Genomic DNA, 27,931 nt, shown 5'->3' with positions numbered 1-27,931 from the left:
AACTCTGGGCTAGTATCAGATGGTTATACGTATAACTACAGAGCCTTAAGGAATATTTCGATGCACCTTCCTCCAGACATCTTTTCTTTTTCTCCCTGAGCTTTTCAGCTCCACCTTTTACGTTTTGGTGCCAGTGACATGCTCTCACTTCGGCTGTGTAAGAACCCATTTTCAGGCGTTCATGAATCAGGCGGAGATCTTTTCTTACGTTGGTCTTCCGAAGTCCGTAAGAACACATTTAAGAAGACACTTCAGAACATTTTCGAAAAATAGGCACCATGAGTGTGAATACAGATCGCGAGCAGTAGTATAAATTTCAGTCAGTGATTTATGTCTTTTAGAGACATTAGAGTAAATTATAAGTGTTCTGTGAAGCATAGGATATGGTCGTGCCGGCGATGTCAGAGGGAGGGCCGGTTGGTGATGGAAGTGGGCTGGTATTTTGGACCACCCCATCCCTGTCGGCCCACCGAGGATTCCCCCGGTATCCCTGATGGCCAGTCTGCCCCTGGACACTGGTGTTACTAGTCTCATGCCTATGTGCTGTATGTGTTCAGGTGTGCACAGATAGACACTGGTGTTTCTTCTCTCCCTCAGATGAGTGTAAGGACCAGGAAGTGGATCTCACTCCGACCTCTATGAGCCGCAGGAGGAGGAGGACACCAGAGGAGGAGCAGATGCAGTGACTCCCCATTGGCTCAGATGGGGACACAACAAATAAGGAGACACTTACAAAAGCAAACACATATTAGAGATGAAGAATTTCTATCCTGGTTCTTGACTGGAGAACATCTGAGAATCTGGCTTTGATGAAGTAGTGGAATCCTTATTTCATCACACACGTCCCTGAAAAAGCTTTTGTGTTCATTTTATACATACACACACACACACACACACACACACACACACACACATACACACACACACTCACACACACACACACACACACACAATCTCTCTCTCTGTCTCTCACTCACACAGACAAACACACACAAACAAACATGTGTAAGACGTTGGAAAGGTGTTTCTGTGTTTCTCATTCCCGCAGTCTTGTGCGGATGCTTTGCCGTTTTGTGTACCAATAAAATTGTGCTTATCTGACACGTGAGTCCTGAAGCTCTTTACTGTTTACTAGAAGGGCCAAGCCAAATGCCGTATCTCGCAATGTTAGCGAAATTAAACAAAATTTCTGGAACCGTTCAGTGATTCGGGTCAGCTCCAAACTTTACCCATGCTACAAATTCCCGCAAAGTTTCATGAACATTGACCTGGTAGTATTTTCCTGCATACAGACAGAGGTAATGCTGATGCCTACATATGTGCTGCCACCATGTGGAGGTTATTGGTAGGGCATGTATTTTGCAAACCCTCAATGGAGGAAATGTGGGCACTGGGCAGCATTTTGTTCATGATGATAGAATCTTATGAAAGGGATAAAACTTGAAGGATGGACCAACTAGAGGCATTCAGAGTTTGGGATTTTATTTCAGCATTCTCCACAGGACACCTAAAGTTCATTTTCACAATCATCTCTGCAATCAGCCTCAGCAGCCGCAGTGTTAGTCCACATCGCGCCAATGCTTCCCCGGTGTTGCTATTATGAGTGTGAGCGTGAATGTGTTTGTGTGAAGATAACCAGACTCTCCTGTTCAGTGGGGATGTGACTGGAAGACTCTCCTGCAGCGTCAGGAACAACATCAGCAGCACACACACCTCAGCTCTCCTGCTGGATGCCTGCTCTGGTACACACACCACCACTTATGACTTATGGAACTCAGAATTCTGTATTATTCCACTTTAAAAGACCACACAACTCTGCTCTAGTCAGCTACTGTCCGAGTTCCATAGGATTTTACAGGACATCCATCTGTCCATCTTTAACTTTCCAACAACTAAAGAGAAAACCATATGACTCCTCGTCTCCATTGCTTCTTCAGCTGCCTCCTTATCAGCCTCTCTATTTGACTTGGCTTGACTTTGCTTCTCCTTCCAACTTTTCTGACAAATTCCATATTTTTCCATGCTGACATTATAGACGTCACACATGCAATTAAATGAATTCTCCACTTTACCCTTCAATCCTTTCAAAATTATTTTAAAGTCAACATTGATGATATTCCATACAAATAATAATAATCTTGACTATCAAAAACATTATTCAACACAAGTTCACTTGTGTCCAATTCCAAATCCAACAGAAAAAGGGAAAAAACTGATCCAGGGGTAGATGTAATTCAGTCACAAAAAAACACAAACACAAAAATGTTAGATATTCAGGACCCTGAAAACAAGGTTCCTGATCTTATCCTAAATCAGTGCACTTTCTTGGTCTTTCGTTCCAATTCAAGCTCTTCACTTCCCAAGTCCTTTCCCAACTCTAGTCATTTAAAACATCTAAATGTCAATTTGATGAACGAGTTGCAAGGTGTTCAAACAAATCCAGCTGCCAAACCAGACTGTTGTCTTGCTGGTCGCCCCCTCCTCCTCCATGTGAGAGTTTCCCTGTGTGATGACTGGGAACGGTGCTGTGCACTGACTCAGTGGGGCGACTACAGATTATAGAGATCACTTTTCAATAATGTGCAGTAAATTAAATGACTAGTTAGTAAAATCAAGGGCCTAAGTTGCAAACAGAATGGGCATTTGAATCTTGTGGCCATCCACAATGATATGATTCGATTTGAAGAAACATACTGGCTAATGCACAGACATGTCAATCACAGAGACTTTTTTTCGCAATAATAAAAAGCACATTTGGATAGAGAAATATCTGTTTTCTTTGCATTATTTGTGCTTTCCGGAATAATGTATCTGGATTCGGGTACTTCCCTAATGATACGCACTACTTACAGTGATCATTAACTTTTGTGCAGGGACCTCACGGATATAAAGTACACTGTGAGAATGTTGTTGTTGTTGTTGTTGTTGTTACTGTCATACTGTAGCTTTATTTGTGTGTTTATGTTTGTAGAGATAGTTCTTCCTGTCTCAGTCTCTCGTGGCCATCCTGTTGGGTGTGTGTGTGGCAGGAAGAAGAAAACCACACAAACACCAAGTAAGTCAACTGCACAAACCATTGCCTCTGTTACACACTCACTCTTTTATGCCAGGCAGAGTGTGTTATTAAGCAAATAGTATATGTTATTAAGCTGGCAGAGAGTGATAATAAGCAGTTAGTATGTGTTATTTAACAGGCAGAGTGTGTTATTAAGCAGTTAGTATATGCCATTAAGCAGGCAGTGTCTGTTATTAAGCAGATAATAATGTTATTAAGCTAGCAGAGAGAGAGAGCTCAAGGGAGAGAGGAAGGTTTCACTCAATAGATTCACCCTTGTCTCTGATTAAACATTAAAATACTCCAAGTTTAAGTATTCTAAACAGAATAATGGGTGTCAACCAATAGCCCAGACCCTGCATAAATATAATCAGTAGAGGTGGGGGGATAAGTAGAGTTGAAAGTTGAGTGCAGGTTACCATGTTTGCTCTCTGCACAGCACTGTACCCGCTGGCTACCGTTGCACTCACCCCCCAAAACCTCACTCCCAATCAGAGACTACAGCATCACCTGCGTTGTGTGGACAATCAGTCCCAGACTCGAACTCGCAACCTCAGACATTGGAGGCGGGGTCTGTATGTCATGTATACCTCAGAAATAAACTATCAGGAAATAGGCAAAGCTAAATGGTTGATATAAAATGTGTTAAAAAGTCACAAAAATACGCTAAAGTTAAGTGATGAAAGGCTAACATATGTCACAGTGCTTATTTTAAGGTCAGTGTGTGTGTGTGTGTGTGTGTGTGTGTGTGTGTGTGTGTGTGTGTGTGTGTGTGTGTGTGTGTGTGTGTGTGTGTGTGTGTGTGTGTGTGTGTGTGTGTGTGTGTGTGTGTGTGTGTGCATATGTGTGTGTGTGTGTGTGTGTGTGTGTGTGTGTGTGTGTGTGTGTGTGTGTGTGTGTGTGTGTGTGTGTGTGTGTGTGTCTGTGTGTGTCCCGTCCGTCCCTTAGCCTCAGGTTAAAGTTTTTTCACACACTTAAGAAAAAAATAAAACAGAAAAACAAAGAAAAAGAGGAAGTCTGAAGGAGTGAAGAGTGCAGAGAGAGGGAGTGATGTCAGAGACGAAAGAGGAGCTTCAGCAAATCAGACCACAGATTCTTAGAGAGAAACGTACCAGTTTCCTCATTCCTGTATCTAGTGTAGACACAGACACACTTGACTCATCCCACATCACCTCAGTAGCATCTCCTACTGCACCTCTATCCGTCTGCACACAGACATGCAGGCTGTTCTTCTGCTCTTACTGCTGGCTGGAGCCTCCAAAGGTAAGCAGTTTTAGAATGATATCAAAGCGTTTAGCTGGATATGTGTGTTATGTTGTGAGATGTGTGTTGTGTTTGACTTAAGGGTCATTCCACGGCAAACGTGACAATTTAAGGAAAATTCCCCAGTCGACCATCTCAGATTTGGCTGAAAAAATTCAAGGTTATTCATACACTTCTTATTATGAATAGTCCCAAATATTAGCTCTCTACTCCCAATAGTTTTGTCACAATAGGATGTTTTAGGGGGGAGGGGGTGCCAATACTTAAGACGCTTTTTGAGCAGCGTTTTCTGAAGAGCCATTTTCAAATTGCTATTACCGGTACTAGAAAAGTGTTTAAGCTAGCTCCTTCAAACTTTCTAGGCTTAAAATATGATACCATTACTTGAAAATATGGACTTCCAAGGGTGTGGCTTGGGTATATGATAGTATTCGGGGTGCTTGAATTTGCTCGAAAATTTTACACTATGCTCTGTCACAGCATCTTGGAAGGACTGTGGAAAGCTTAATGTTAAAGCTGGAGACTTGATATTATATACAGACCTTCCTATGTATGGTCTGTATATTGTATTAACAAACTGTCCCTATGTGATGAATGGTCTTTTTGGCATGCTATAGCAAAGAAATGACAGCATTTACCAACATGAAACCATTTTTGTTGGAAAGATTAGATATTTGTTCTTAACATATAAAACATTTGTGATGGTGTTCTTTCTCATTTTCTCAATTTTTTGGGGGGGAAAATATGGGATTTTTGTACACGCCCAGCATTCAATGGCCTATGGAAGCATATTCAAATGGTAGCGAAAGGTACATTTATGACACAGAGCTTAAACTGCACAAAATGCTTTTTTTGATTAATGTTAAATTGTAAATTGTCACACATTTGGCTTTTAAGTCATTCCATGTAAAGTGTGACAATGGCTCCCACTCAACTGTCTCAGATTTGGCTGAAAAAATTCAAAGTTGTTCATACACTTCTTAATAGGTATAGTCCCAAATATTAGCTCTCTACTCCCCCCTTTTGTGACAAAACTATTGGGAGTAGAGAGCTAATATTTTGGACTATAAGTGTATGAACAACCTTGATTTTTTTCAGCCAAATCTGAGACGGTCGAGTGGGAGCCATTGTCCCGTTTGGCGTGGAATGACCCTTAACCTCAGCTTCAGTTGATGAATTTATAACTTGTAAATGTAGACAGGTAAAGATAAAGCCACGCCTGAGAGCAGATGACTCCCCTGCATTAATTATTCAAGAATTTTCTATCTGGGTAAAGTCTGAGCATGCGATCCACCATACTGCTCGGTTTCAGTAGTCAACTACCACCTGATGCACAAAATGGGCCCTTTTTTACCATAAAAGGCATTAAACCACTGCTGCTAGCTCACACCAGCATCAGGAACTAAGATAGTCATGAGAAACAAGCTCACACATTTGATCACTGTGATAGTAAAGTGAGGAAATTAAGAAAGAAACACTAAAAGCAGAAGCCCCCTGAGAGGGGAGTGTGAGAGTTAAACACACACACACACTTACACACACACATGTACACACACACAGACACACAGTCACTCACACACACTCACTCTCACACACACACACACACACACACACACACACACACAAACACAAACACACAAACACACACACACTGACACTCTCACACACACTCTCTCTCTCTCTCTCTCACACACACACACACAGACACACACTTACTCACACACACACACACACACACACACACACACACACACACACTCACTCACTCACTCACTCAGGCAAACACACACACATACACATACACATATACATGGGCGTCGCCACAATATAACTTGGGGGGGTCACGTCCCCCTCACTTTAAAAAAAAAGTCGTTTGGTCCCCCCCCCCATCAAAATATGAGTGCATGACTGGTCTACTAGTCTAGCGTTCTTTCCATTGCTTCACAATCAAATCCGTTCCACTTTATCAGTAGAGGGAATACCCATAGCAATAGAAATCCACTCCGCGTTTTCCTGGTTTCCTACACATCACGCACCAGATTCAACTCCCATACTCTTTGATTGAAGCGTTGCGCTAGCTGTTCCACAGACGAGTCAGAGTTGCCCAAGTTTACCCTTTAGTGGCCAAAGCACCCTTTTGAGACATTCTCTGGCTATAGCATTAAGTCACAAAGATCCTTCTGCAAACATTATGATTATAGCTAGATAAGCAAGCTATTTACCTACAACTAGCACTAGGCAATACCATACTTTATTTACCCATTACAAGTGGAACAGCATTGGTTGATTTCTTATTCTGGGTCTGAAATATGCAGACCTGCCAACATTGGAAAATGTGTTTGAGTACCACCCCTGGGGGGGGGGCGGCGGCAGGGCCGGCCCTAGCAAATGTGGCGCTCTAGGCGAGCTGCACTCCTGGCGAACTTGAACTGATGTTTCGACTGAATGGCAATAACAAGGAACGTCACAAGTCACTGATTACCAGGGTTGGGAGGATTACTTTAAAAATGTATTCCGAAACAATTACTGATTACCTGTTAAAAATTGTATTCAGTAACCTAATCCAATTATCACAATATTAAAGTAATGTAACTTGATCACTTTGCGTTACTTTTGGATTACCTCAATGCCAAATGTGCAAATGAAGACAACAGAAAAGAGACATCAATATAGCCTTGTCCACTGTATATTGGAGGTTATTTTGATGTCTGTGACGGATATAAATGCTGAAAAACATTTGTCCAACCTTGAAAACACAGACATGTACTGCTAGTCAGAAACTGTGCAACTCAATGGTCACATGCATTTCATGAAGTGGTTGTGCTATCCACAAACACTCCTAAAAGGGCACACACCTGCTTTTTCAGATGACATACTTTCTGCATTTGTGCAGTAGTAGTGCTATATAAATAACATCTGGTGTGGGCGTCCTACTTATTACTGAGGAAATGAACTTAGAATGCTACAAATATAAAAAAGTACTATATTGTCATAGCTATGTGTTAGACAACAAAATGAACTCAATACTAAATATGTAAAGCTATTTTTATGTGCCACTGATTGGAATGTAAGGATATCCTTTTTGGGCCCAAATGCAGCATTTCACCGAGATATTTTACAAGTGAACACAGAAGAAAGTATGAGCCATTGAAAATAAAAATAAACCGGTCAGCCCCCACTTTTCTTACCCATAGTTGAACACTCTCTCACTGTCAAAAGTTTTTACAAACACCTTGCATAATTTTACAATTGTTGCCCAATCCCCTTCGCAATATAGCGTGGGCCTGCTTGGCGGAAATGTGAACTAGTTCAGTTTGTTGCCCTGAAGGAAAATGGGCATGAGGGCCGTGTGGTTGTGGTTTGATGTGTGCATATATGTCACGCCAGCGCTCAACTCCATAGACATATATAGATAGACGCCTCCTCGGCTGTTGCCTCGCGAGAAACGTGGCCGCCATATTGTGTCGGGACTACCTGGCCTGTAAACTAACGCAAGAACGGTGAAGCTGCGGTTTTTCTGGATAAAAAGCACTATAGCGTTTACATTTCTCAACCGATTTCACTGAGTCGTTTTTTTTATTTTAGGGTTTATGATCGACGTGAAGTTCTCCCAAAAAGTTTTGTCTCCATGTTACTTTGAATATCGGTAGCAAGGCTATAATGGCCATAGACATGTATACATGTGCATATGTCTATGGTAATCGCTGCTAGACGCTACCTTTTCTTGTGCTCCCACAGCTCGTGCACTTTGAAAATACTAAGAAGAAATCTAAACTATCGAAATAGTGCTTCTTTAACTACTAATTATTGACCATTATGGAGAGAAATGGAACAAAATCTGCAAATAGCCTATATATGTCTATGGAGAGAACTGTTCATAGATACCCCCCTGATTTTTCTATTGTCCTGTCCAAGATTTTGTGGTCTTCATTTTATTAGTTATAATGCTGTTGCATGTTTGAACCAATAGACGACATTCTGAGCTAATAAATCATGCAGTTCTGAACCACTTTAGTAGGCCTAATGAAAGAAAAGAAAAGAAAAAAGACGGTGATAACAAGTGATGACTGTGACAACAAACAAACAATGGTCATGCTATATTTTTTCCCTTTTTAATTAACATATTCAACACGACCTCATACCTGTCAAGTGTCATGTTTCATCACATTTATTTTTTCTCCCCATGTCTGACGTTTGAATGCAAGCCCAATGACACGATGTGATATCAGGACTAGGCAACTGCTAAGACCAAATGATGGCGCTGTGTTCGCTTCTTTATCATTTAATTAAATTCTAGTCAGTGGAAGAGTTTTATTAGGCTATTATCATTAGCGTATTATTAGTAGAAACATATAGCCTATTACACTGTGACATGACAATAGCTGTGCGTAGGCCTATGTGTGGACAAGGTAGAAAGCTGTCGCGGTCTTCGAGCATGAATTTGAGAACATCGGACAGGCCTATGATTCTCTGATAATATGCATCATACTGTGTTCGTTACCCGTTGCTCCTTGGTGACTGATGTCAATATTGACATTGCACACTGTGCAGAAAGCATGGTAGGGAGGTCTGAAAAGAACGGAGGCATGGCCATCTCTCCCGGTAACTATCAATGATTTTTTGAGGTGCATGCGATCTTTTTCTTTTATCCGGTGGTTCTGCCATGGTAGCATACTACAAGAGTTTGTCTGAAATTAGTAATATCAAAACACCAAGAAAGCGTAACGTCAAACCATTTGTAACACAGCCAAGACACTTAGATCTATTTACCATTCTAAATCGATGGCGAACATGATATGAAGACCGCATGGTTAACATCGTTGGGCTAAAATAAATTAATTTAACGTCTTATCTCTGCATTACTCATTAGTTTACCTTTCAGTGATTTTTAACTGTTTAATGTCCTCACTTGAAGAATTGGCCAGATGTGGGCGAGAAGGGAGAGTTAGGTAAGTATGAATGAAAAATCGCTAACTGAGACCTAAACAGCGGTTGATTCTACTGACTGCAGTGTAACCTAGTAGGCTACTCTCTGATTTCGAGGGTCAAACAGAGGATAGTAACGATAGTCTGTGGGTCTGTGATTGGTCAAACTCCTCTGCTGCTTCTTGCTCTGCTGCAGCTGCCCATGTACGCCTTGGCGACTCGACACAGACAGACTTTGAAGGTTGAACCTGTTGAAAACCGGCAATGCAATATTGAACGTTATGCGTACTTTTAGAGCATCAACTCGTACCAGCAGTACTTTGATGTCAAAATGCGTGCCAGGTACGCAAAATGCGTGCATGTTGGCAGGTCTGAATATGTAGTGCTTTTGGCCGTGTTCAGGCGTCTGTTTCAGGCAGAAAGCGATGACCAGGATGTTTTTTTCAAGTAGCTACAAAAAAAATGAAGGTGGTTTATTTTTTAACAACGTGAGCTAATTTGGCGTTAACGTTAGCTAACATGCTAGTTTTTCTAACGACTTTTTAAATCCTCCTTTTAAATATTTTGCTCTCATTAAATGGAGAATAAAGTGCCAAAGTTGTCAGTGTCAGTCCTCTGTGTATTACACCAAAACATTATCCTGGCTATCACCAGACCAAGCTCAATCTTATTTAAGATTGCAGATCGGGCTGGGTTTACCCAGTCTACCAGAACATAATAGTAGTCAGTAATTGCAGACCATGCCGACTCCAAGGAAAAACAATGAAAGAGAGAGATCATTTGTAATCTAAAAACATGGTAAATGCACCAGAATGCGGGAAATTGCATCTACATCTTTCAAAATTTTCGGGGGAGAACCCCGAGACCCCCCGCCAAAATATGTCCCCCCCACTCTCAAAATGCTGATGACGCCCTTGCACATATACATACTTACATACACACACATAAACAGCAAGCACAAGGCAACGGTGGCAAGGAAAAACTCTTCAGCAGAAAAACCTTGTTCAGAACCCAGCTCAGAAGGTGGACCCATCTGCTTGAGTATGAGTAGTATGGTGTTGTATGCAGTGTTCTCTAATGCGACTAACGCACTGAACTGTTTTATGATCTTATGTGACAAGTGATATGCTGTTGCTCAATACACAAGGCAGGTGATCTCTGAAAAAAGAATGAGTTGGAATTTAAAGCAACGAAGATAAGCCAACATACACATGCACAAACACACACACACACACACACACACACACACACACACACACACACACACACACACACACACACACTGCAACTAAGTTTTAGTTTAGTATTGCAGACCGTAATGTCCGTAATGTCCCTTTAAGGTTCAACCCTGAACATGAGTAGCAAATAATCTACAGTACAGGTATAAGGACAACAGCAGCACCTGCTACTTTAGTTCATAAGCGCACACATCTTATGACCCTGATATGCTCTCTTAGAATAGAATAGAATAGAATATATTTATTTGTCATTGCACAAGTACAACGAAATTGAGGTAGCAGCTCTCAGACACAAAAACAATAAAAATATAGATTGAACATATATATATACATATTTACACTATAAAAACACAAGACATATAACACAACAGAGAGACAAATACAGGTCAGTTTTGTGCATTGTTAAGTGCTATGATGGCTCTGGGATAGAAGCTGTTTCTCAGCCTGTCTGTTTTTGCTATGATGGTCCTAAAGCGTCTCCCTGAGGGCAACAGTTCAAATAGGTGGTAACCAGGGTGTGTTGAGTCTCTGAGGATACTGTGGGCTTTTCTGAGGCAGCGTGTTTTATAAATGTCCTCAAGAGGTGGAAGAGAGCAGCCAATTACTTTTTGCGCTGTGTTAATGACCCTCTGGAGTACCTTTCTTTCTGCTGCCGTGCAGCTGGCAAACCACAGCGAGATGCCATAGCTTAGCACTGACTCCACAGAGCAGCGGTAAAAGGACACTAACAGTTTCTTTTTTAATTTGTTCTTCCTGAGTAACCTCAGGAAATACAGCCTCTGTTGTGCCTTTTTCAGCAGTGCAATGGTGTTTCTGGTCCAGGAAAGGTCCTCCTCGATGTGAGTGCCCAGGAAGCTGAAGTCTGATACCCTCTCCACTCTCTCCCCATTGATGGCAATAGGCTGCATGTCCGATTTTTTCCTCCTATAGTCGACTATCAGCTCTTTTGTCTTGGAGGTGTTGAGGACAAGATTGTTCAAGGTGCACCATGTCGACAACCTTTGCACCTCCTCCCTGTATGCAGTCTCATCTCCTCCTGAGATGAGCCCCACCACGGTTGTATCATCTGCAAACTTAATGATGGCATTGCTCAGGTGGGTGGGAGTGCAGTCATGGGTATAGATGGTGTAGAGTAGGGGGCTCAACACGCAGCCCTGCGGTGAGCCGATGCTGATGCTGAGAGCTGAGGAGAGATGGGATCCTACTCTAACCCTCTGGGAGCGGTCTGTCAGGAAATTTCTGATCCAGTAGCAGATTTGCTGTGAGAGCCCTAAGTCCATCAGACTGGGGTGACAAGGAAGGGGTATGTGGGCTGGTGGAGGCATTTAACATCCTTGGTTGTTTTTCATCAGTGTGATTATAAATCACTTGGCTGATTAAGGTTAAAGATTTGACTTACTATGTATCCAGGGGGAAGTCAATAGTAATTTGATGTCATCACAAGTAATAGTTTTATAGTTTAAGTAATTAAGTAATTGTTTTGATTTTGGCGCTGCCTTATGCTGTTGAGAATAACTGGATTTACATGTCTGACACCACAAAGGTATGGACACTGGAGTCTATTTCACCTGCTGCACCATCTCAGTTCCTGCTGACCTAAGTCCATAGGAACAGCAGGAACACCACCACAAAGGTCTTTATGAGGATAAGGCTTCATTAGTGCAGCTCTACAGTTAAACTACATCTGTTTCACCTGCAGGTCTGGACTCCACCTGCAATGCTACTCAGGATGCTGCATGTTATGGGGCTCTGGGAGGACCTGTGTATCTGCAGCTGATGAGGGACACCACAGGACATGACCTGAGGTTATACAGTGGAGAAAAGAATGTATTTACATCCAAAAGCTCCAAGACAGTGTTCTCTAACGAGTTCAACACCCCATCATACCTCCAGAGGTGGAAGTTTGTTTGTGATAACGGGACCCTGATTATAAACCCTACAGAGAGGAGAGATGCAGGAACATACAGAGTGGAGATCAATGAGGAGTCAACAGGGAAGAGAGTGGGAGATCACACAGTACAGCTGATCATTGAAGGTAAATAATTTCAAATAATCTCTGAACCTTTAAGAAGTTAAATAATCTTCCTCCTTGTCACACTGAACCTAACCACTGAACCACAGTGAGGTTTAGAGGTTTATAAGTTCATATTTTCAAAGATGATAAGATGTTAGTCAACCCATTTCTCAGGCTGTGATGACTTTAGAAACTGTTACGTATACAGTATAATCAGTGCATAGCTGTACAGTACATGGCTTTGGCAGTGATGCTGGGGGGGTTATAAGTTCGAATATAACTATGAAGATATTTTTTTCCTCACATCACTCCTCTCCTCCAGCATCTGTGTCTGATGTGGACCTGTCAATCAGCTGCTCAGCCAATGGGGAGAGGAGGGTGAGGTGCTCCTCCAATGGGGACAGTCCTCAGTACAGCTGGTCTCTGGATGGGAGGCCTCTGAGTGAAGCTGTTGCTGATCTCAGTCCAGATAACCAGACTCTCTCGATGAGGGGGTGTGTGCTTGGGACCCTCTCCTGCAGCGTCAGGAACCACGTCAGCAGCACACACACCTCAGCTCCACTACTGGACTCCTGCTCTGGTACACACAACTCTGCTCTAGTCCGCTACTGTCTGAATTCTATATTAGGCCACTTTGACTAAAATAATGTCAGTATTACCAGCATTTTACCAGCAGTTTCAGACTGCAGCCCCCTGAACAAGACGCCCATATATTTCTTCCTCTCATGGAGATATATTAATCTTTCATTAGTTAAAACTCTTAGCAAATGATGGGCATGTCACTACATACACAACTGAAGATCAGTTCTAGCCAAGATCAAGCCCAAGCTACTGTGCTAACACCACCCCAGTAACATCAACAGATGCCCCAAGTGAGGCCCACACATGCCCTCATAATGTCACACTACTACCCCAGTGAGTGGCTACTGGCAAAGACACCCCTGTTTCCTCACCCCTGTATCTAGAGAAGACACCTACAAGCTTGGCTCTCATCACTGTATTCATAACCTTCTGTTTGCAGGTATTTCTCCAGTGTTCATCAGTGTGTGGCTGGCAGAGATCATCATACTCACATCACTGCTGGTGGGAGGGTATTACCTCTACATAAGAAACAAGAGAACACACACTCCAGGTCAGAATACACACATCACACACCTTCATCTTCTGTTATCTCTACACTAAAAACAAGAGATCACACCAGGTTAACAGAGATACCTTAAACATAAGATCATGTTGGTGCCATGAGTTGTGTTGTTTATCCTGTGTGCTGTTGGCTGCAGTGTGCTGTGCTGTAGTGTAAGAGTGTTTTCCCCCTAGAGTAGTCAGTAGTTTGAGCTTTTAGAGTATTTGCCCCCTAGAGTAGTCAGTAGTTTGAGCTTTTAGAGTATTTGCCCCCTAGAGTAGTCAGTAGTTTGAGCTTTTAGAGTGTTTGCCCCCTTGTGCTGTGAGTGAGGTATGACGGCCACTGAGGGTTCTCGATAAACAAAAATATGTTTTAGAAGGCAGAGGCACAGAACTCCACAAAGCAAAGCAGAGTTTTCTCCACCGTTACTCCTCTCATGCCTGTGTGCTGTATGTGTTCAGGTGTGCACAGATAGACACTGGTGTTACTCCTCTCATGCCTATGTGCTGTATGTGTTCAGGTGTGCACAGATAGACACTGGTGTTTCTTCTCTCCCTCAGATGAGCTTGAGGACCAGGAAGTGGAGCTCTCTCCGACCTCTATGAGCCGCAGGAGGAGGAGGACACCAGAGGAGGTGCAGATGCAGTGACTCCCCATTGGCTCAGAGGGTGTCCAGCACCAGAATACTCCCAGATTTAAAGAAATAATTTCAAACACAACCTATTAAGAAACATGTATTAAATATATAGATATTAGAGTCTGATGAATCCCCAATGAATCTTGACTGGACATTTCAAACACAACCTATTAAGAAACATTTATTAAACGATATTAGATATTAGAGTCTGATGAATACCCAATTAATCTTGACTGGAGCACATCAGAGAAACTGGCTTTAATGGTAAACATGACATGGTGTCATATAGAGTACAGACCTCATGAACTCACAGCACACCTGTGACATCATACACCAGTTCCCCAAAAAGCTTTTGCATTTTTTATTTATCTTTTTTGCCACCTTTGTGTATGTATTACACACACACACACACACACACACACACACACACACACACACACACACACACACACACACACACACACACACACACACACACACACACACATACACAACTACGAGTATCCTTCATCCTATATTCTGTCTTAATATGTGTGTTGCTGAGGGAAGCTCCAATATCTGAAAGTCTCTTAGAGCCTCATACACACACTCTCTCTCTCTTCTCTCTCTCTCTCTGCTTTGCTTTGCTATTTTGTATACCAATAAAATTATGCTTTTCTGACACGTGAGTCCTGCACTTATTACCCAGAAGCTTCTGATGGTTGTTGTTTTCATAGCTCTATAAGTAGTAGCTACTGATTGTGTCATTCTAAACATGACACGTTTAAAGGTGCTTATTGTCCATTGCTGCCATCTAGTGGAGAGGATTGACATTGGGACTTCAGCCCATCCTTCTGAGAACACTTTGAGTATAATATAATATAATATAAAAAATATGAAATCATATTTGGGATTTGTACATATTCTTGCAGAATGCCATATTTTATTATATTAGCCACAACTGGTTCTCATCACTGATGAATCCCCATTGTGTAACTCAGTTAAGACACTCAGGCCAGTTACCATGTACTTCCACAGACACTAATAGCACGTCACTAATAGCATGGCCGAGGAAACACACTACTTCACAATAGCACACACACACACATTTACTCAATGCCCTTGAAGATACAAACAAGTCAACATCAACTGTGGTATCGTTGTAGCGTAAGTATGTGTGCATCCACTCAAAAAGATGTTTCACTGAAGGATTTTACAGGTCATCCATCAGTCTATCCTTAACTTTCCAACAACTAAAGAGAAAACCATGTAACCATGGGAATAATAATTACATTATGTCCTGGCATATACCGTACTTCATGTGTCCGAATGCTACAGTGTGTTCTGTAGTCATATTTGTATGTAAATGAGAAGTCTCTCAGTTTCCTGCACCACTTCTGAGTAAATATGAATATGAAGAATCACATGACACATTGCTAGTGAAGTGAACACTAGGACTACCTGTGTGCCTGCAGCTGACGAGGAACACCACAGGACATGACCTGATATTTCATAATGAAACTGAAGGGATTTTTACATCCAAAGGACCCAGGACAGTGTTCTATAATGAGTTCAACACCCAAGCATTCCGTCAGATGTGGGACTGCACAACTGAATATCCTCAAAATTTGCCCTGACTAACGATGACATCTTCTCTGTGACATGAACGTAGCTGAATGTCTTCCACAACTGACTGTGTGGCACCGATCCAAAGGCATTAGCAAGGTTAAAAAATACCACACGGAAGTCCTCTGTCCTTGCTGCTTGAATTTGATGCCAAATCATGCTACTATGTTCCAAACATCCAGAAAACCTGGGATTCCTGCCTTCTGTAAACTATTTGCCTTTAGATAGGAGACCAACCTCCTTGCTACCACACTAAAGAAGATCTCTCCTTCCACATTAAGAGGACTGATAGGTCAGAATTGGCCTATTTTCATGGCATTCTTCTCCTTAGGAATACAAATACCACCCCCGTTATGTCTGGGAGACGATGCAGCCCTTGCACATGGCACAACCTCTTGCATCTCTCTCCACCTAGGCAGGCCATCTTCCATTGGTGAACCTTTCCAGTAGCTGTGGAATATATTTCTTTGGGTCTTTTCTCTTCAACTCTCAAACTTCCTGTTTACTTTTGAGTGAATCAAGACTTCACAAACTTAAATGGATTCTTGTAGAATGCAATCCTAGCTTGTTCTTTCTTCTTCATTCTTCGTCCGAGGAGCTCTGTCCTCCTTAACTTAACCATTCTACTCTTTACCTCTGCCTGCAGTCCACTTAAACCCTCTCTCTGTTCATCTCCTCATCTCCATTGCTTCTTCAGCTGCCTCCTTTCTCAAATCAGCCTTTATATTTGACATGGCTTGAATTTGCTTCTCCTTCCAACTTTTTTGATCTTTTCATGCTGTCAGCTGCTGGCTCAGTCACACACCCTTCTGCTAATCATAATTTTATGTCATGTATACCTCCAAAAATGAACAACCAGGAAATGGTCAAATAGAAATTGTTCATATTAGATTTGTTTATTTGTATAGATTAGCTTATTTGATTGAACATATTAGAATGGTTCATATTAGATTTGTAAATGGGGCATATAATATTTGGTTTAAAGTCACAAAAGTTATGCACTGAAAGGCTAGCATGTGTCACAGCACTCATTCAAAGAGCTTAGAGTCTTATCACACATTTCAACAGAAACGACATAAAAAAAGAGGAAGCCTGAATGAGAGCAGAGAGTGGGAGTGATTCGGAAGATCAGACCACAGATTATAGTATTGCATATTAGATCTGGTTTGAAGTCACAAAAGTGGCCAAAAGTTAAGCACTGAAAGGATAGCATGTGTCACAGCGCTCATTGAAAGAGGTTAGCGTGTGTGTATGTGTATGTGTATGTGTGTCTGCGTGAGTGTGTGCATATGTATGTGTGTCCCTTCATAGCCTTGGGTTAGAGTTTCATCACACTTGAACAGAAAAGGCAGAAAAAGAAAAAGAGGAAGTATGAAGGAGTGAAGAGTGCAGAGCGAGGGAGTGATGTCAGAGACGAAAGAGGAGCTTCAGCAGATCAGACTACGTACCAGTTTCACTGCTGGACTGCTACATAAGAAACAAGAGATCATACTCCAGGTCAGAATACACACATACACATCTTTATTTTGTGTTATCTCTACACTAGAAAGAAGAGATTTAAAATGTCAGGTTAGCATACAGACCGCAAACATGAGTTCATGTTGCGTCATAAGTCAATGATTATATATGTTGTTATACTGTGCTGTTGGCTGCATTTTTAACAAGTCAGACTGTCCTACAAACCAACTTAGGTCGGTTAGAGTGTAAGCCCCTAAGAGCAGTCAGTTATTTGAGCTGTTAAGTTGGTTAGCTCTTATGAGCAGTCAGAAGTTTGAGTTGTTAAGAGTGTTAGATTGTATGAGCAGTCAGTTATTGGTTTAAGTGGTTAGTGTGTAGGCAAAGAACTCCACAATGTAAAGCTGAGTTTTTTCCACAGTTACCCCACTTACAGTTTTTTACGATTGGATAAACACTAAAATCAAAAGTATTACACAATTATCAAAACCTTTACTCAAGGAGCAAAACAACGGCTCAGATTTGCACCACTATAAGCACATTTCAACATCACACTTTTTGCGAAAAAACAATACACACAAGTGATTTACAAAACACTAAACACACTTGAATGCTTTAGACACAGAAGTATATCAAGAGGTCACTTCCTTGCAATTCCAAAACACTGACTGTCAAATTACCACACCTATGACCTGTCAAATAAACACAGCCATCAAGTGCGCAAACACATGATTGCTTAATTGTAGACACACCAAACAGGTTTAAGCACTATAGAAATGCAGCAGATGAGTTCATCTGTCTTCAACCAAAATGGAAGGAGTCAGAAGATGAAGAGTGAGGGTGAGAGGGGGAATCCACAGAGGAGAAGAAGGAGGAAGAGAAAGAGGCGGAGGCCATGCCAGAGGCTTAGGTGGAGGTAGAGGAAGAGGGAAGACCTGAAGCAGGAGGAAAACGTGCTCAAAGAAGAAGAAGACCAAATTTATCAAATAAACTTGAAAGGGGGACGGGGCCCATATTCACGCAAGAACAAGATCGAGAGATCATAAACATGGTTTTGGCAAATAATGCTATCAGGCTCAGAGAAATTCAAGCCAACATTATCGGTGACCATGCCATTTTCAATACAGTAATGTCACAACCTCTGCTGCTCACTCCTCTGTTCCTGCTCTTGCTCCATATGCTACTCCAGTCCGTTCATCCTCTCCTGTGTTTTAGTATTTCCCTCACTTAGTTTTCCCTCCATGTTTGGTTCTCACCTGTAGTCAATGTGTTAATTGAGTTTAGTTCTCACCTGTAGCCAATGTGATAATTGAGTTTAGTTCTCACCTGTAGCCTGTGTGTTAATTGAGTTTAGTTCTCACCTGTAGCCTGTGTGTTAATTAAGTTTAGTTCTCACCTGTAGCCAATGTATTCACTGAGCTCCTATGTAAGCCTTGGGCTTTTTCCTTTGTCTTTGTGTGTAATTGTTTGTGATCAGCAAGAAGTGCTGTTCTCCAGTCCTGTGATCTCTGCCTTGTTTGCCCATCGTGGCACTTTGATTTATCTCAGTAAAACACGCCTTGAGCGTTTGCATCCTATTTCTTTGTTTCAAGTTTCCAGTTTGTGACAAGTAATGTCCATCAGGTCTCTCAGTCAACACTGGCACACCTCCTAAAAAGACATCAGGGTAAAATGAAACAACTTTATTTGTACTGTATTTTCAGTTTTTTGGAATTGTAACCTGTACTGGAAACATCATTTTACGTTTGTCTGATATTTGCTGAGCTTACAGTGTTATGCACACTACTGAAGTAGCAACATTTTTTGTTGAGATTCTCCATGTTGACATGTTGACTGATTTGGGTATATGGAGAGAATTCAATAATATTTTCATCAGCCTGCAGCATTGGTCTTGTGTAGTGTTTGTTGAATTTACAGTTTTTCTCGATTGCTTAAACACAATTTTGACTGCTTTGTTTTGTTTTTCAATACACCTCACACAATTAGCACAACCACACACCCAATGAGCAAAACACCTCAGATCCATTGCAAAATGAAACACTCTTGTAAAAACTATACACTAATTTAACAAAACCATATTTTGTTACCATATGAAACACACACGTTGCATATGACTGAATTCTGTTTGTACCACTTACACACTGCAGTTATAAACCTAAAACACTTTTAGCAATTCTACTTCTCAGTGATTAGAGTAGTGTAAGTGAAGTACAGAGAAAGTGCAAATGTACAATAAATTCTACTAACACTACACAAGACGAATGCTGCAGACTGATATTTAATTATCTCCATATACCCAAATCAGTCAACATGGAGGATCACAACAAAACATGTCCCAGTTTTCATGCTACTTCAGTAGTGTGCATAACACTGTAAGCTCAGCAAATATCAGACAAATGTAAAATGATGTTTCCAGTACAGGTTACAATTCCATTAAAAAAAGATCAGAAAAAACTGAAAATACAGTACAAATAAAGTTGTTTAATTTTACCCTGATGTCTTTTTAGGATGTGTGCCAGTGTTGATTGAGAGACCTGATGGACATTACTGTATTGAAAATGGCATGGTCATCGATAATGTTGGCTTGAATTTCTCTGAGCCTGATAGCATTATTTGCCAAAACCATGTTTATGATCTCTCGATCTTGTTCTTGCATGGGCCCCCGTCCTCCTTTCAAGTTTATTTGATAAATTTGGTCTTCTTCTTCTTTGAGCACGTTTTCCTCCTGCTTCTCCTCCTCTGTGGATTCCCCCTCTCACCCTCACTCTTCCTCTTCCATTTTGGTTGAAGACAGATGAACTCATCTGCTGCATTTCTATAGTGCTTAAACCTGTTCGGTGTGTCTACAATTAAGCAATCATGTGTTTGCCACTTTGACAGATAGACACTGGTGAGAGTCTGATCAGGAGCTTTTCATATGCTGTCAGCACCCTTTCATGTGCTGACCCCTGGGTTAAACAAATACAAGTATAATATGTATTCAATTCATCCTCATTTTAATGCACTAACTAAATGACCATAAAGGCTGACTTGACTTGATACAGCAGTGTGACAGAGGCTCCTACAGCAGTAGACTCATCTCACATCATCTCTGCAGTTTCACTTACTGGACCTCAGATATCAGTGTGTGGAAACAAAGGATCCTACAGCAGTAGACTCATCCCACATCACCTCAGTAGCATCTCTTACTGCACCTCTATCCCTCTGCACACAGACATGCAGGCTGTTCTTCTGCTCCTACTGCTGGCTGGATCCTCCAAAGGTAAGCAGTTTTAGAATTACATCAAAGCGTTTGGCTGGATATGTGTGTTATGTTGTGAGATGTGTGTTGTGTTTGACTTAACCTCAGATTTAGTTGATGAATTTATAACTTGTAAATGTAGACAGGTAAAGATAAAGCCACGTCTGAGAGCAGTTGACTCCTCTGCATTAATTATTCAAGAATTTTCTATCTGGGTAAAGTCTGAGCATGCGATCCACCATACTGCTCTGTTTCAGTAGTTAACCACCACCTGATGCACAGAATGGGCCCTTTTTACCATAAAAGGCACTGCTGCTAGCTCACAACAGCATCAGGAACTATGATAGTCATGAGAAACAAGCTCACACATTTGACCACTGTGATGGTAAAGTGATACAAATAAGAAAGAAACACTAAAAGCAGAAGCCCCCTGAGAGGGGAGTGTGAGAGTTAAACACACACACACACACACACACACACACACACACACACACACACACACACACACACACACACACACACACACACACACACACACACACACACACACACACACAGACACACACACACACATACACAAAATATGTCCAGAATACATCTTGCATAGAACACCACACACACACACACACACCAACACACACCCACACACACACACACGCACACACACACACAGACACACACACACATGTCTGACACCACAAATGGTATGGACACTGGAGTCTATTTCACCTGCTGCACCATCTCAGTTCCTGCTGACCTAAGGCCATAGGAACAGCAGGAACACCACCTCATAGGCCTTTATGAGGAAAAGGCTTCCTTAGTGCAGCTCTACAGTTAAACTACATCTGTTTCACCTACAGGTCTGGACTCCACCTGCAATGCTACTCAGGATGCTGCATGTTATGAGGCTCTGGGAGGACCTGTGTATCTGCAGCTGATGAGGGACACCACAGGATATGACCTGAGGTTATACAGTGGAAAAAAGAATGTTTTTACATCCAAAAGCTCCAAGACAGTGTTCTATAACAAGTTCAACACCCAATCATACCTCCAGAGGTGGCAGTTTGTTCGTGATAACGGGACCCTGATTATAAATCCTGCAGAGAGGAGAGATGCAGGAACATACAGCGTGGATATCTTTGAGGAGTCAACAGGGAAGAGTGTGGGAGGTCACACAGTACAGCTGATCATTGAAGGTAAATAAATTCAACTCATCTCTGAACCTTTAAGAAGTTAACTAATCTTTGGCAGTGATGTTGGGTGGGGGGGGGGGGGGGGGGGGGGGGGTTTATAAGTTCAAGTATAACTCCACACATGAAGACATTTTTGTCCTCACATTACTCCTCTCCTCCAGCCGCTGTGTCTGATGTGGACCTGTCAATCAGCTTCTCAGCCAATGGGGAGAGGACGGTGATGTGCTCCTCCGATGGGGACAGTCCTCAGTACAGCTGGTCTCTGGATGGAAGGCCTCTGAGTGAAACTGATGCTGATCTCAGTCCCGATAACCAGACTCTCCTGTTCAGTGGGGATGTGACTGGAGAACTCACTTGCAGCGTCTCAAACCACATCAGCAGCACAAACACCTCAGTTCTGCTGCTGGAGGTCTGCTCTGGTCAGTTAGTGGGACATTACTTTACATCTGAGTGATTTAATAGTCATGACAACATCAGTAATACAGACATAATATCAGTAATCAGCCATAGCAAGGGTCAATCATGAGATTCTCTTCAAATAGCCGTATGCCATAATAATAACAGTGATGAGTTATGAGAGTAAAGAATACAAACACGGGGTATTCAGCAGTATCTGAGTTTTGATAGGATATCATTTATACCATATATTGAAGATTCAGTCTTAGGTTTGATCAGTCAGGATTCAGGTTTTAATCTTGAAGAATGGCGGCCGACCATTGTGAGACAGATACTTGAAGATCCATCCTCCCTCACAGGACTTCACCTCAGCATATCTGATTATCCCTTGAGGGACAGTCTGTTAAATACACTGATATCTAAGGGGTGTTACCGTCTATTCAAATGGGCCATGGGTGCAGGGCTCTTTGTCTCGACCTGGGGGGGAAGGTCACACCTCACTCCCCAGGTCAGCCCAAGGTATATTCACCCAGGAATGTTTACATGCTAGTTAAATCTAAACAAAAGTAACAATTATAACTAGGTATAAGATCATTGAATTATTGACTATGGCATATTTGTATTAACTATACCGGTCCCTTCAGTTTGCAGGGTTGACCAGAGGAGGTTAAATCACAACATTTGACACGCAGTCATAACAGTCATGATGATGCTAGCATGGCACTGGATTATATACTAATAAACTGTTATATCATCAACTGTTATATATGGATCATCTATCCTCTACCATGTGTTACAAAGGCTTATGACAGTGTTCCTATCTGTTATAACATGTTTATGCCCTCTGATGGAGGATGTATTCCAGTCACATAGAGCCTCCTCCACTGTGTGTCACACCAACTAACCAGACTAACACGACTCTTCCCTCGACCCACCCAGGTCACTCAATGACGGGTAAGTCAGTGATCTGAGTGTGCCGTTACGGTCATGATCATTATCTTAATGTGCACTGGAGGTGGTTAATAACACACATAACACAGTAGGTGAGTCTGCTCTGGTACACACTCTGGTACACACAAGACCAGACTCATGGAACTCTGCTCTGGTCAGTTACTGTTTGAATTCCGTATTATTCCACTTCGTCTTAAATAATGTCAGTATAACTAGCATTTTACCAGCAGTTTCTAACTGCAGCCTCCTGAACAAAACATATATTTCTTCCTCTCATGGAGATATATTAACCTTTCATTAGTTAAACTCATGCAAATGATTGGCAAGTCATTCCATAAACCGCTGTTGATCAGACCTCTGTCCCAAAAGCCCTAGCTACTGTGCTAACACCACCCCAGTAACATCCACAGATGCCCCAGTGAGGCCCACACATGCCCCCATAATGTCACACTACTACCCCCCTGCCCTAGTGAGTGGCTACTGGCAAAGACACCCCTGTTTCCTCACCCCTGTATCTAGAGAAGACACCTACAAGCTTGGCTCTCATCCAGGGGCGGCTCCTGAAAAAATTCGATGGGGGGGCAATTTTTTTGATAATGATTTAGGCGACCCATTCGGTAGGTACATTAAGCAGGACAATTGTATCTATTTGTTGTGAGCTGATTAACTCATACAACAATACCTTTTTGTCCAGTAGATGGCAGAACACAACAGAAAGATTTCCCCTCTAGCTACATTAGTTACAGGTGGAAAGCTATGGAAGAAAGTTGCATCGAGGAGCCTTCAAAAGAAAAAGTGAGGTGGTTCCACAATAAATTGTCCCACTTGTTAATTATTCACATTACCCAAATGTTGTATGATGTAAAATAGCTTAACAGGACACGTGATATGTCCTGTAACAACATAAAGAAGGGGGCAACAAATAAGTCAAAACCAACAATATTTATTGACTAATCTTTACAAAAGCAAAATAAGTTATGGCATAGAAAATAACTCTGTGTTAGTGCAAGTAGCATACATGGAGTGAACAATCTCAAAGACAGACAGACAGACAGACAGAGAGGGAGAGAAATGTCCTTACCTCCTGTTGTTGTCCATGCAGTGCTGTCTGTCATGGTGCCTTCGGGGTGGAAAAGAAGGCAGGGATAGCAAAAGACTGCGTTAGCCACTTCACAGCCTGCTAGCCACGATTTTCTTTGGTACCAATTCTTTGAAAATCCTCGGGTGTAGGATTTCCCCTTCTTTGTAGCTATCTGTTTAATTTATATATTTGGTCTATGAGGTCCTAATTGTATTGTTGCCAATTTTTCGTCAATAGTACGCTCTACGTCAACATATGAAACGACACTGGAGAGAGACTTTTTGATCCTCCACCTCATCTGTTTTGTCCACTGTGACAACATCTTCTTTGTTTTTAAATAAATGGTCATGTTTTCAAAAAACTGGCTTTCGTCGCTTTTCTCCATGATTGAAAACGGATCTGTCGTTGTGACAGCAGTCGACAGTGTCGCAAAACGACGCATGCGCAATGTGAGGGACTACTATCCCCCAAAGGACTACCATCGTGTAGCGACACCATCTCGACAGAATATGCCTTGGTCGAAGCTGTATGACGTACTTATACGCTTTTACGTCCATTACCTATGACGAAAGCATGGAGGGGCGAGCCCTCCCGGAAGCCATAGAGAATGCATTGAGAGCCCTGTTTTGTGAAAAAAAAAAAATTTAACATGGGGAGTCAATAAGAGAGGTCTGGGGCGATTTCCATTTTGCCCCAAATCGCTTTTGCCTGACTGTTACCTGATTCGACAATGACATTCAGAGGCAGATCAGACGGTCTAGTGGTAGAATCCGACAGAAAAAAAAATCTCCTTTTCCCGTAGACAGCGTCGCCCCAATCGCCCTAAGCCGCCCCTGCTCTCATCACTGTATTCATAACCTTCTGTTTGCAGGAATTTCTCCAGTGTTCATCAGTGTTTGGCTGGCAGAGATCATCATACTCACATCACTGCTGGTGGGAGGGTATTACCTCTACATAAGAAACAAGAGAACACACACTCCAGGTCAGAATACACACATTACACACCTTCATCTTCTGTAGTCTCTATACTATAAACAAGATATCACACCAGGTTAGCAGAGATACCTTAATCATGAGATCATGTTTCTGCTATAAGTGGTGTTGTTTATCCTGTATACTGTGCACAGATAGACACTGGTGTTTCTCCTCTCATGCCTATGTGCTGTATGTGTTCAGGTGGGCACAGATAGACACTGGTGTTTCTCCTATCATGCCTATGTGCTGTATGTGTTCAGGTGTGCACAGATAGACACTGGTGATTCTTCTCTCCCTCAGATGAGCGTAAGGACCAGGAAGTGGAGCTCACTCCGACCTCTATGAGCCGCAGGAGGAGGAGGACACCAGAGGACGTGACGATGCAGTGACTCCCCATTGGCTCAGAGGGTGTCCACCACCAGATTACTCCCAGATTCACATTTACATTTACATTTAGTCATTTAGCAGACGCTTTTGTCCAAAGCGACGTACAAGGGAGAGAATAGTCAAGCTACGAGCAATAGAACCTGGTGTAACAATAAATACTACTTTACATAAGAAATATAACAAAATGAAATAAAAAAAAAGAAAAAGGAGTGCAGAAACTGCTGTAATTGCAAGTTACGCACTAGTCGAAGTGCCAGTTAGGACGGGAGGTGCTCTCTGAAGAGTTGGGTCTTCAAAAGCTTCTTAAAGGTAGAGAGGGACGCCCCTGCTCTGGTAGTGCTAGGTAGTTCATTCCACCAACGTGGAACTACAAATGAGAATAGATTTAAAGAAATCATTTGAAAGACAACCTATTATTTTTATTAAGAAACATTTATGAAAGCAAACAGATATTAGAGTCTGATCAATCCCCAATGATTCTTGACTGGAGAACATCAGAGAAACTGTCTTTAATGGTAAACATGACATGGTGTCATATAGAGTACAGACCTCATAAACTCACAGCGCACATGCTGTGACATCACACACCAGTTCCCAAAAAGCTTTTGCATTTTTTTACTTATCGTTTTACCACCTTTTTTATATATTACACACACACATACAAATCCTTCATCCTATATTTTGTATTAATCTCTGTGTTACTGAGGGAAGCTGCAATGTCTGGAAGTATCTTAGAGCCTGATACACACACTGTCTCTCTCTCTGTCTGTCTCTCTCATACATACACTCACACAAACATCTACATATCCAGCAAAACAAACATGATAATACGTCTACATATCCATCCAAACATATATGATGATACGTCTACACATCCATCCAAACAAATATGATAACACGTCTACATATCCATCTAAACAAACATGATAACACGTCTACATACCAAGTTAACCAAATATGAGGACACGTCTATAAATCCATCCAAACAAGTATGATGGCTATCTTTCATCCTGTATTTTGTATTAATCTGTTTGTTGCTGAGGGAAGCTGCCATCTCTGGAAGTCTCGTAGAGCCTCATAACTGTTGAATCCCTGCACTCTGTGTGTAAGATGTTGTGAAGGTGTTTCTGTGCTTCTCATACATGCAGTCTTGTGTGGATGCTTTGCCATTTTGTGTACCATTAAAATTGTGCTTATCTGACACGTGAGTCCTGTACATATTACCCAGCAGTTGTCTAAAACCTGCTGTTGTCATAGCTCATCAAATAGTGGCTACTGATCATGTAATTCTAAACATGACACGTTTAAAGGTGCTTATTGTCCATTGCTGCCATCTAGTGTTGATGATTAACATTGGGACTTCAGTACATCCTTCTGAGAACACTTTTAGTATAATATAATATAATATTAGTGCTGTCAAACGATTAAAATATTTATTTGCGATTAATCGCATTTATGTCATAGTTAACTCAAAATTAATCGCGATTAATCGCAAATTTGTATCTATTCTAAATGTCCCTTCGTTTATTTATTTTTTCCATCATTTTATTTTTATTTTAATGGCCTTATCAACATGGAAAAGTGGATTGGCTTGCTTTATGCAAATGTTTTATTTGATTGAAAACCAACATTGCCAAACAGGGCGGTACAAAATAAAATTATAAAGTGCACATTTCAGGTAAACAAGGACTCAGCCTATAGTGCAGTTAAACCATGGCTTAATATTTTCTTTTTTTCAAGTTTGCTGGGAACATAGCAGTCAGGCCTCTTATTTCAGAAACAATGAACCGTAACAGTTAGGTTACCAATAAAAGGTAAGCCTACTACTTCTTGCTTTCAGCCAGCTGCCTGTTGACATTTTCAGACAACAGTGAAGCTGCCTTCTTTTGCACAACACAACTTTTAAAAGTAAACTTTCCATTCAGAAGCTTTTTATCATCCATTTCGCCGTATCGCGCTCACCATTCACTCAAACCGTAACGTTAGCCTACTACACAGTTTGCGAGACCAAAAAGAATGTAAATATAATTAAAAAATAATAAATTATTCTCGCGATAAAAAAATGAACAGCGTTAAAATGGGTTTGCGTTAACGCCGTTAATAACGCGTTAAACTGACAGCACTATATAATATAAAAAATATGAAATCATCTTTTGATTTTTGCATATGCTTGCAGAATGTCAAGCCACAACTGGTTCTCATCACTGATGAATCTGCGTTGTGTAACTCATTTAAGACACTGTATTTCCGCACACACACTAATAGCATGGCCGAGGAAACACACTGCTTCACACACAAACACACACAGGAAGGAACTCAGGTAAACTTCAATCTTCTTATGTACAGACTGCATGGCAAGAAACCAGAGTTACTGAGTTACACCTGTCAGAG

The 27,931-nt window shown here is 41.6% G+C and overlaps 1 protein-coding gene across 1 annotated transcript in view; it reads left to right on the top strand.

Moving 5' to 3' along the window:
• The first annotated feature begins 4,004 nt into the window (after nt 1-4,004).
• LOC105910533 overlaps nt 4,005-27,931 on the top strand; it is a 35,858-nt gene continuing 11,931 nt past the window's right edge. The window contains exon 1 of the mRNA XM_042708020.1: nt 4,005-4,318. Coding sequence (XP_042563954.1) covers nt 4,273-4,318 — 46 coding nt within the window. The 5' untranslated portion in view covers nt 4,005-4,272. The remainder of the gene's footprint in view (nt 4,319-27,931) is intronic.

This window comes from Clupea harengus, chromosome 6, assembly GCF_900700415.2.
Source record: "Clupea harengus chromosome 6, Ch_v2.0.2, whole genome shotgun sequence".
Taxonomy (NCBI): Eukaryota; Metazoa; Chordata; class Actinopteri; order Clupeiformes; family Clupeidae; genus Clupea; species Clupea harengus.
The sequence above is the reverse complement of the archived record's forward strand: the minus strand, read 5'-3'. Positions and strand labels throughout refer to the sequence as shown.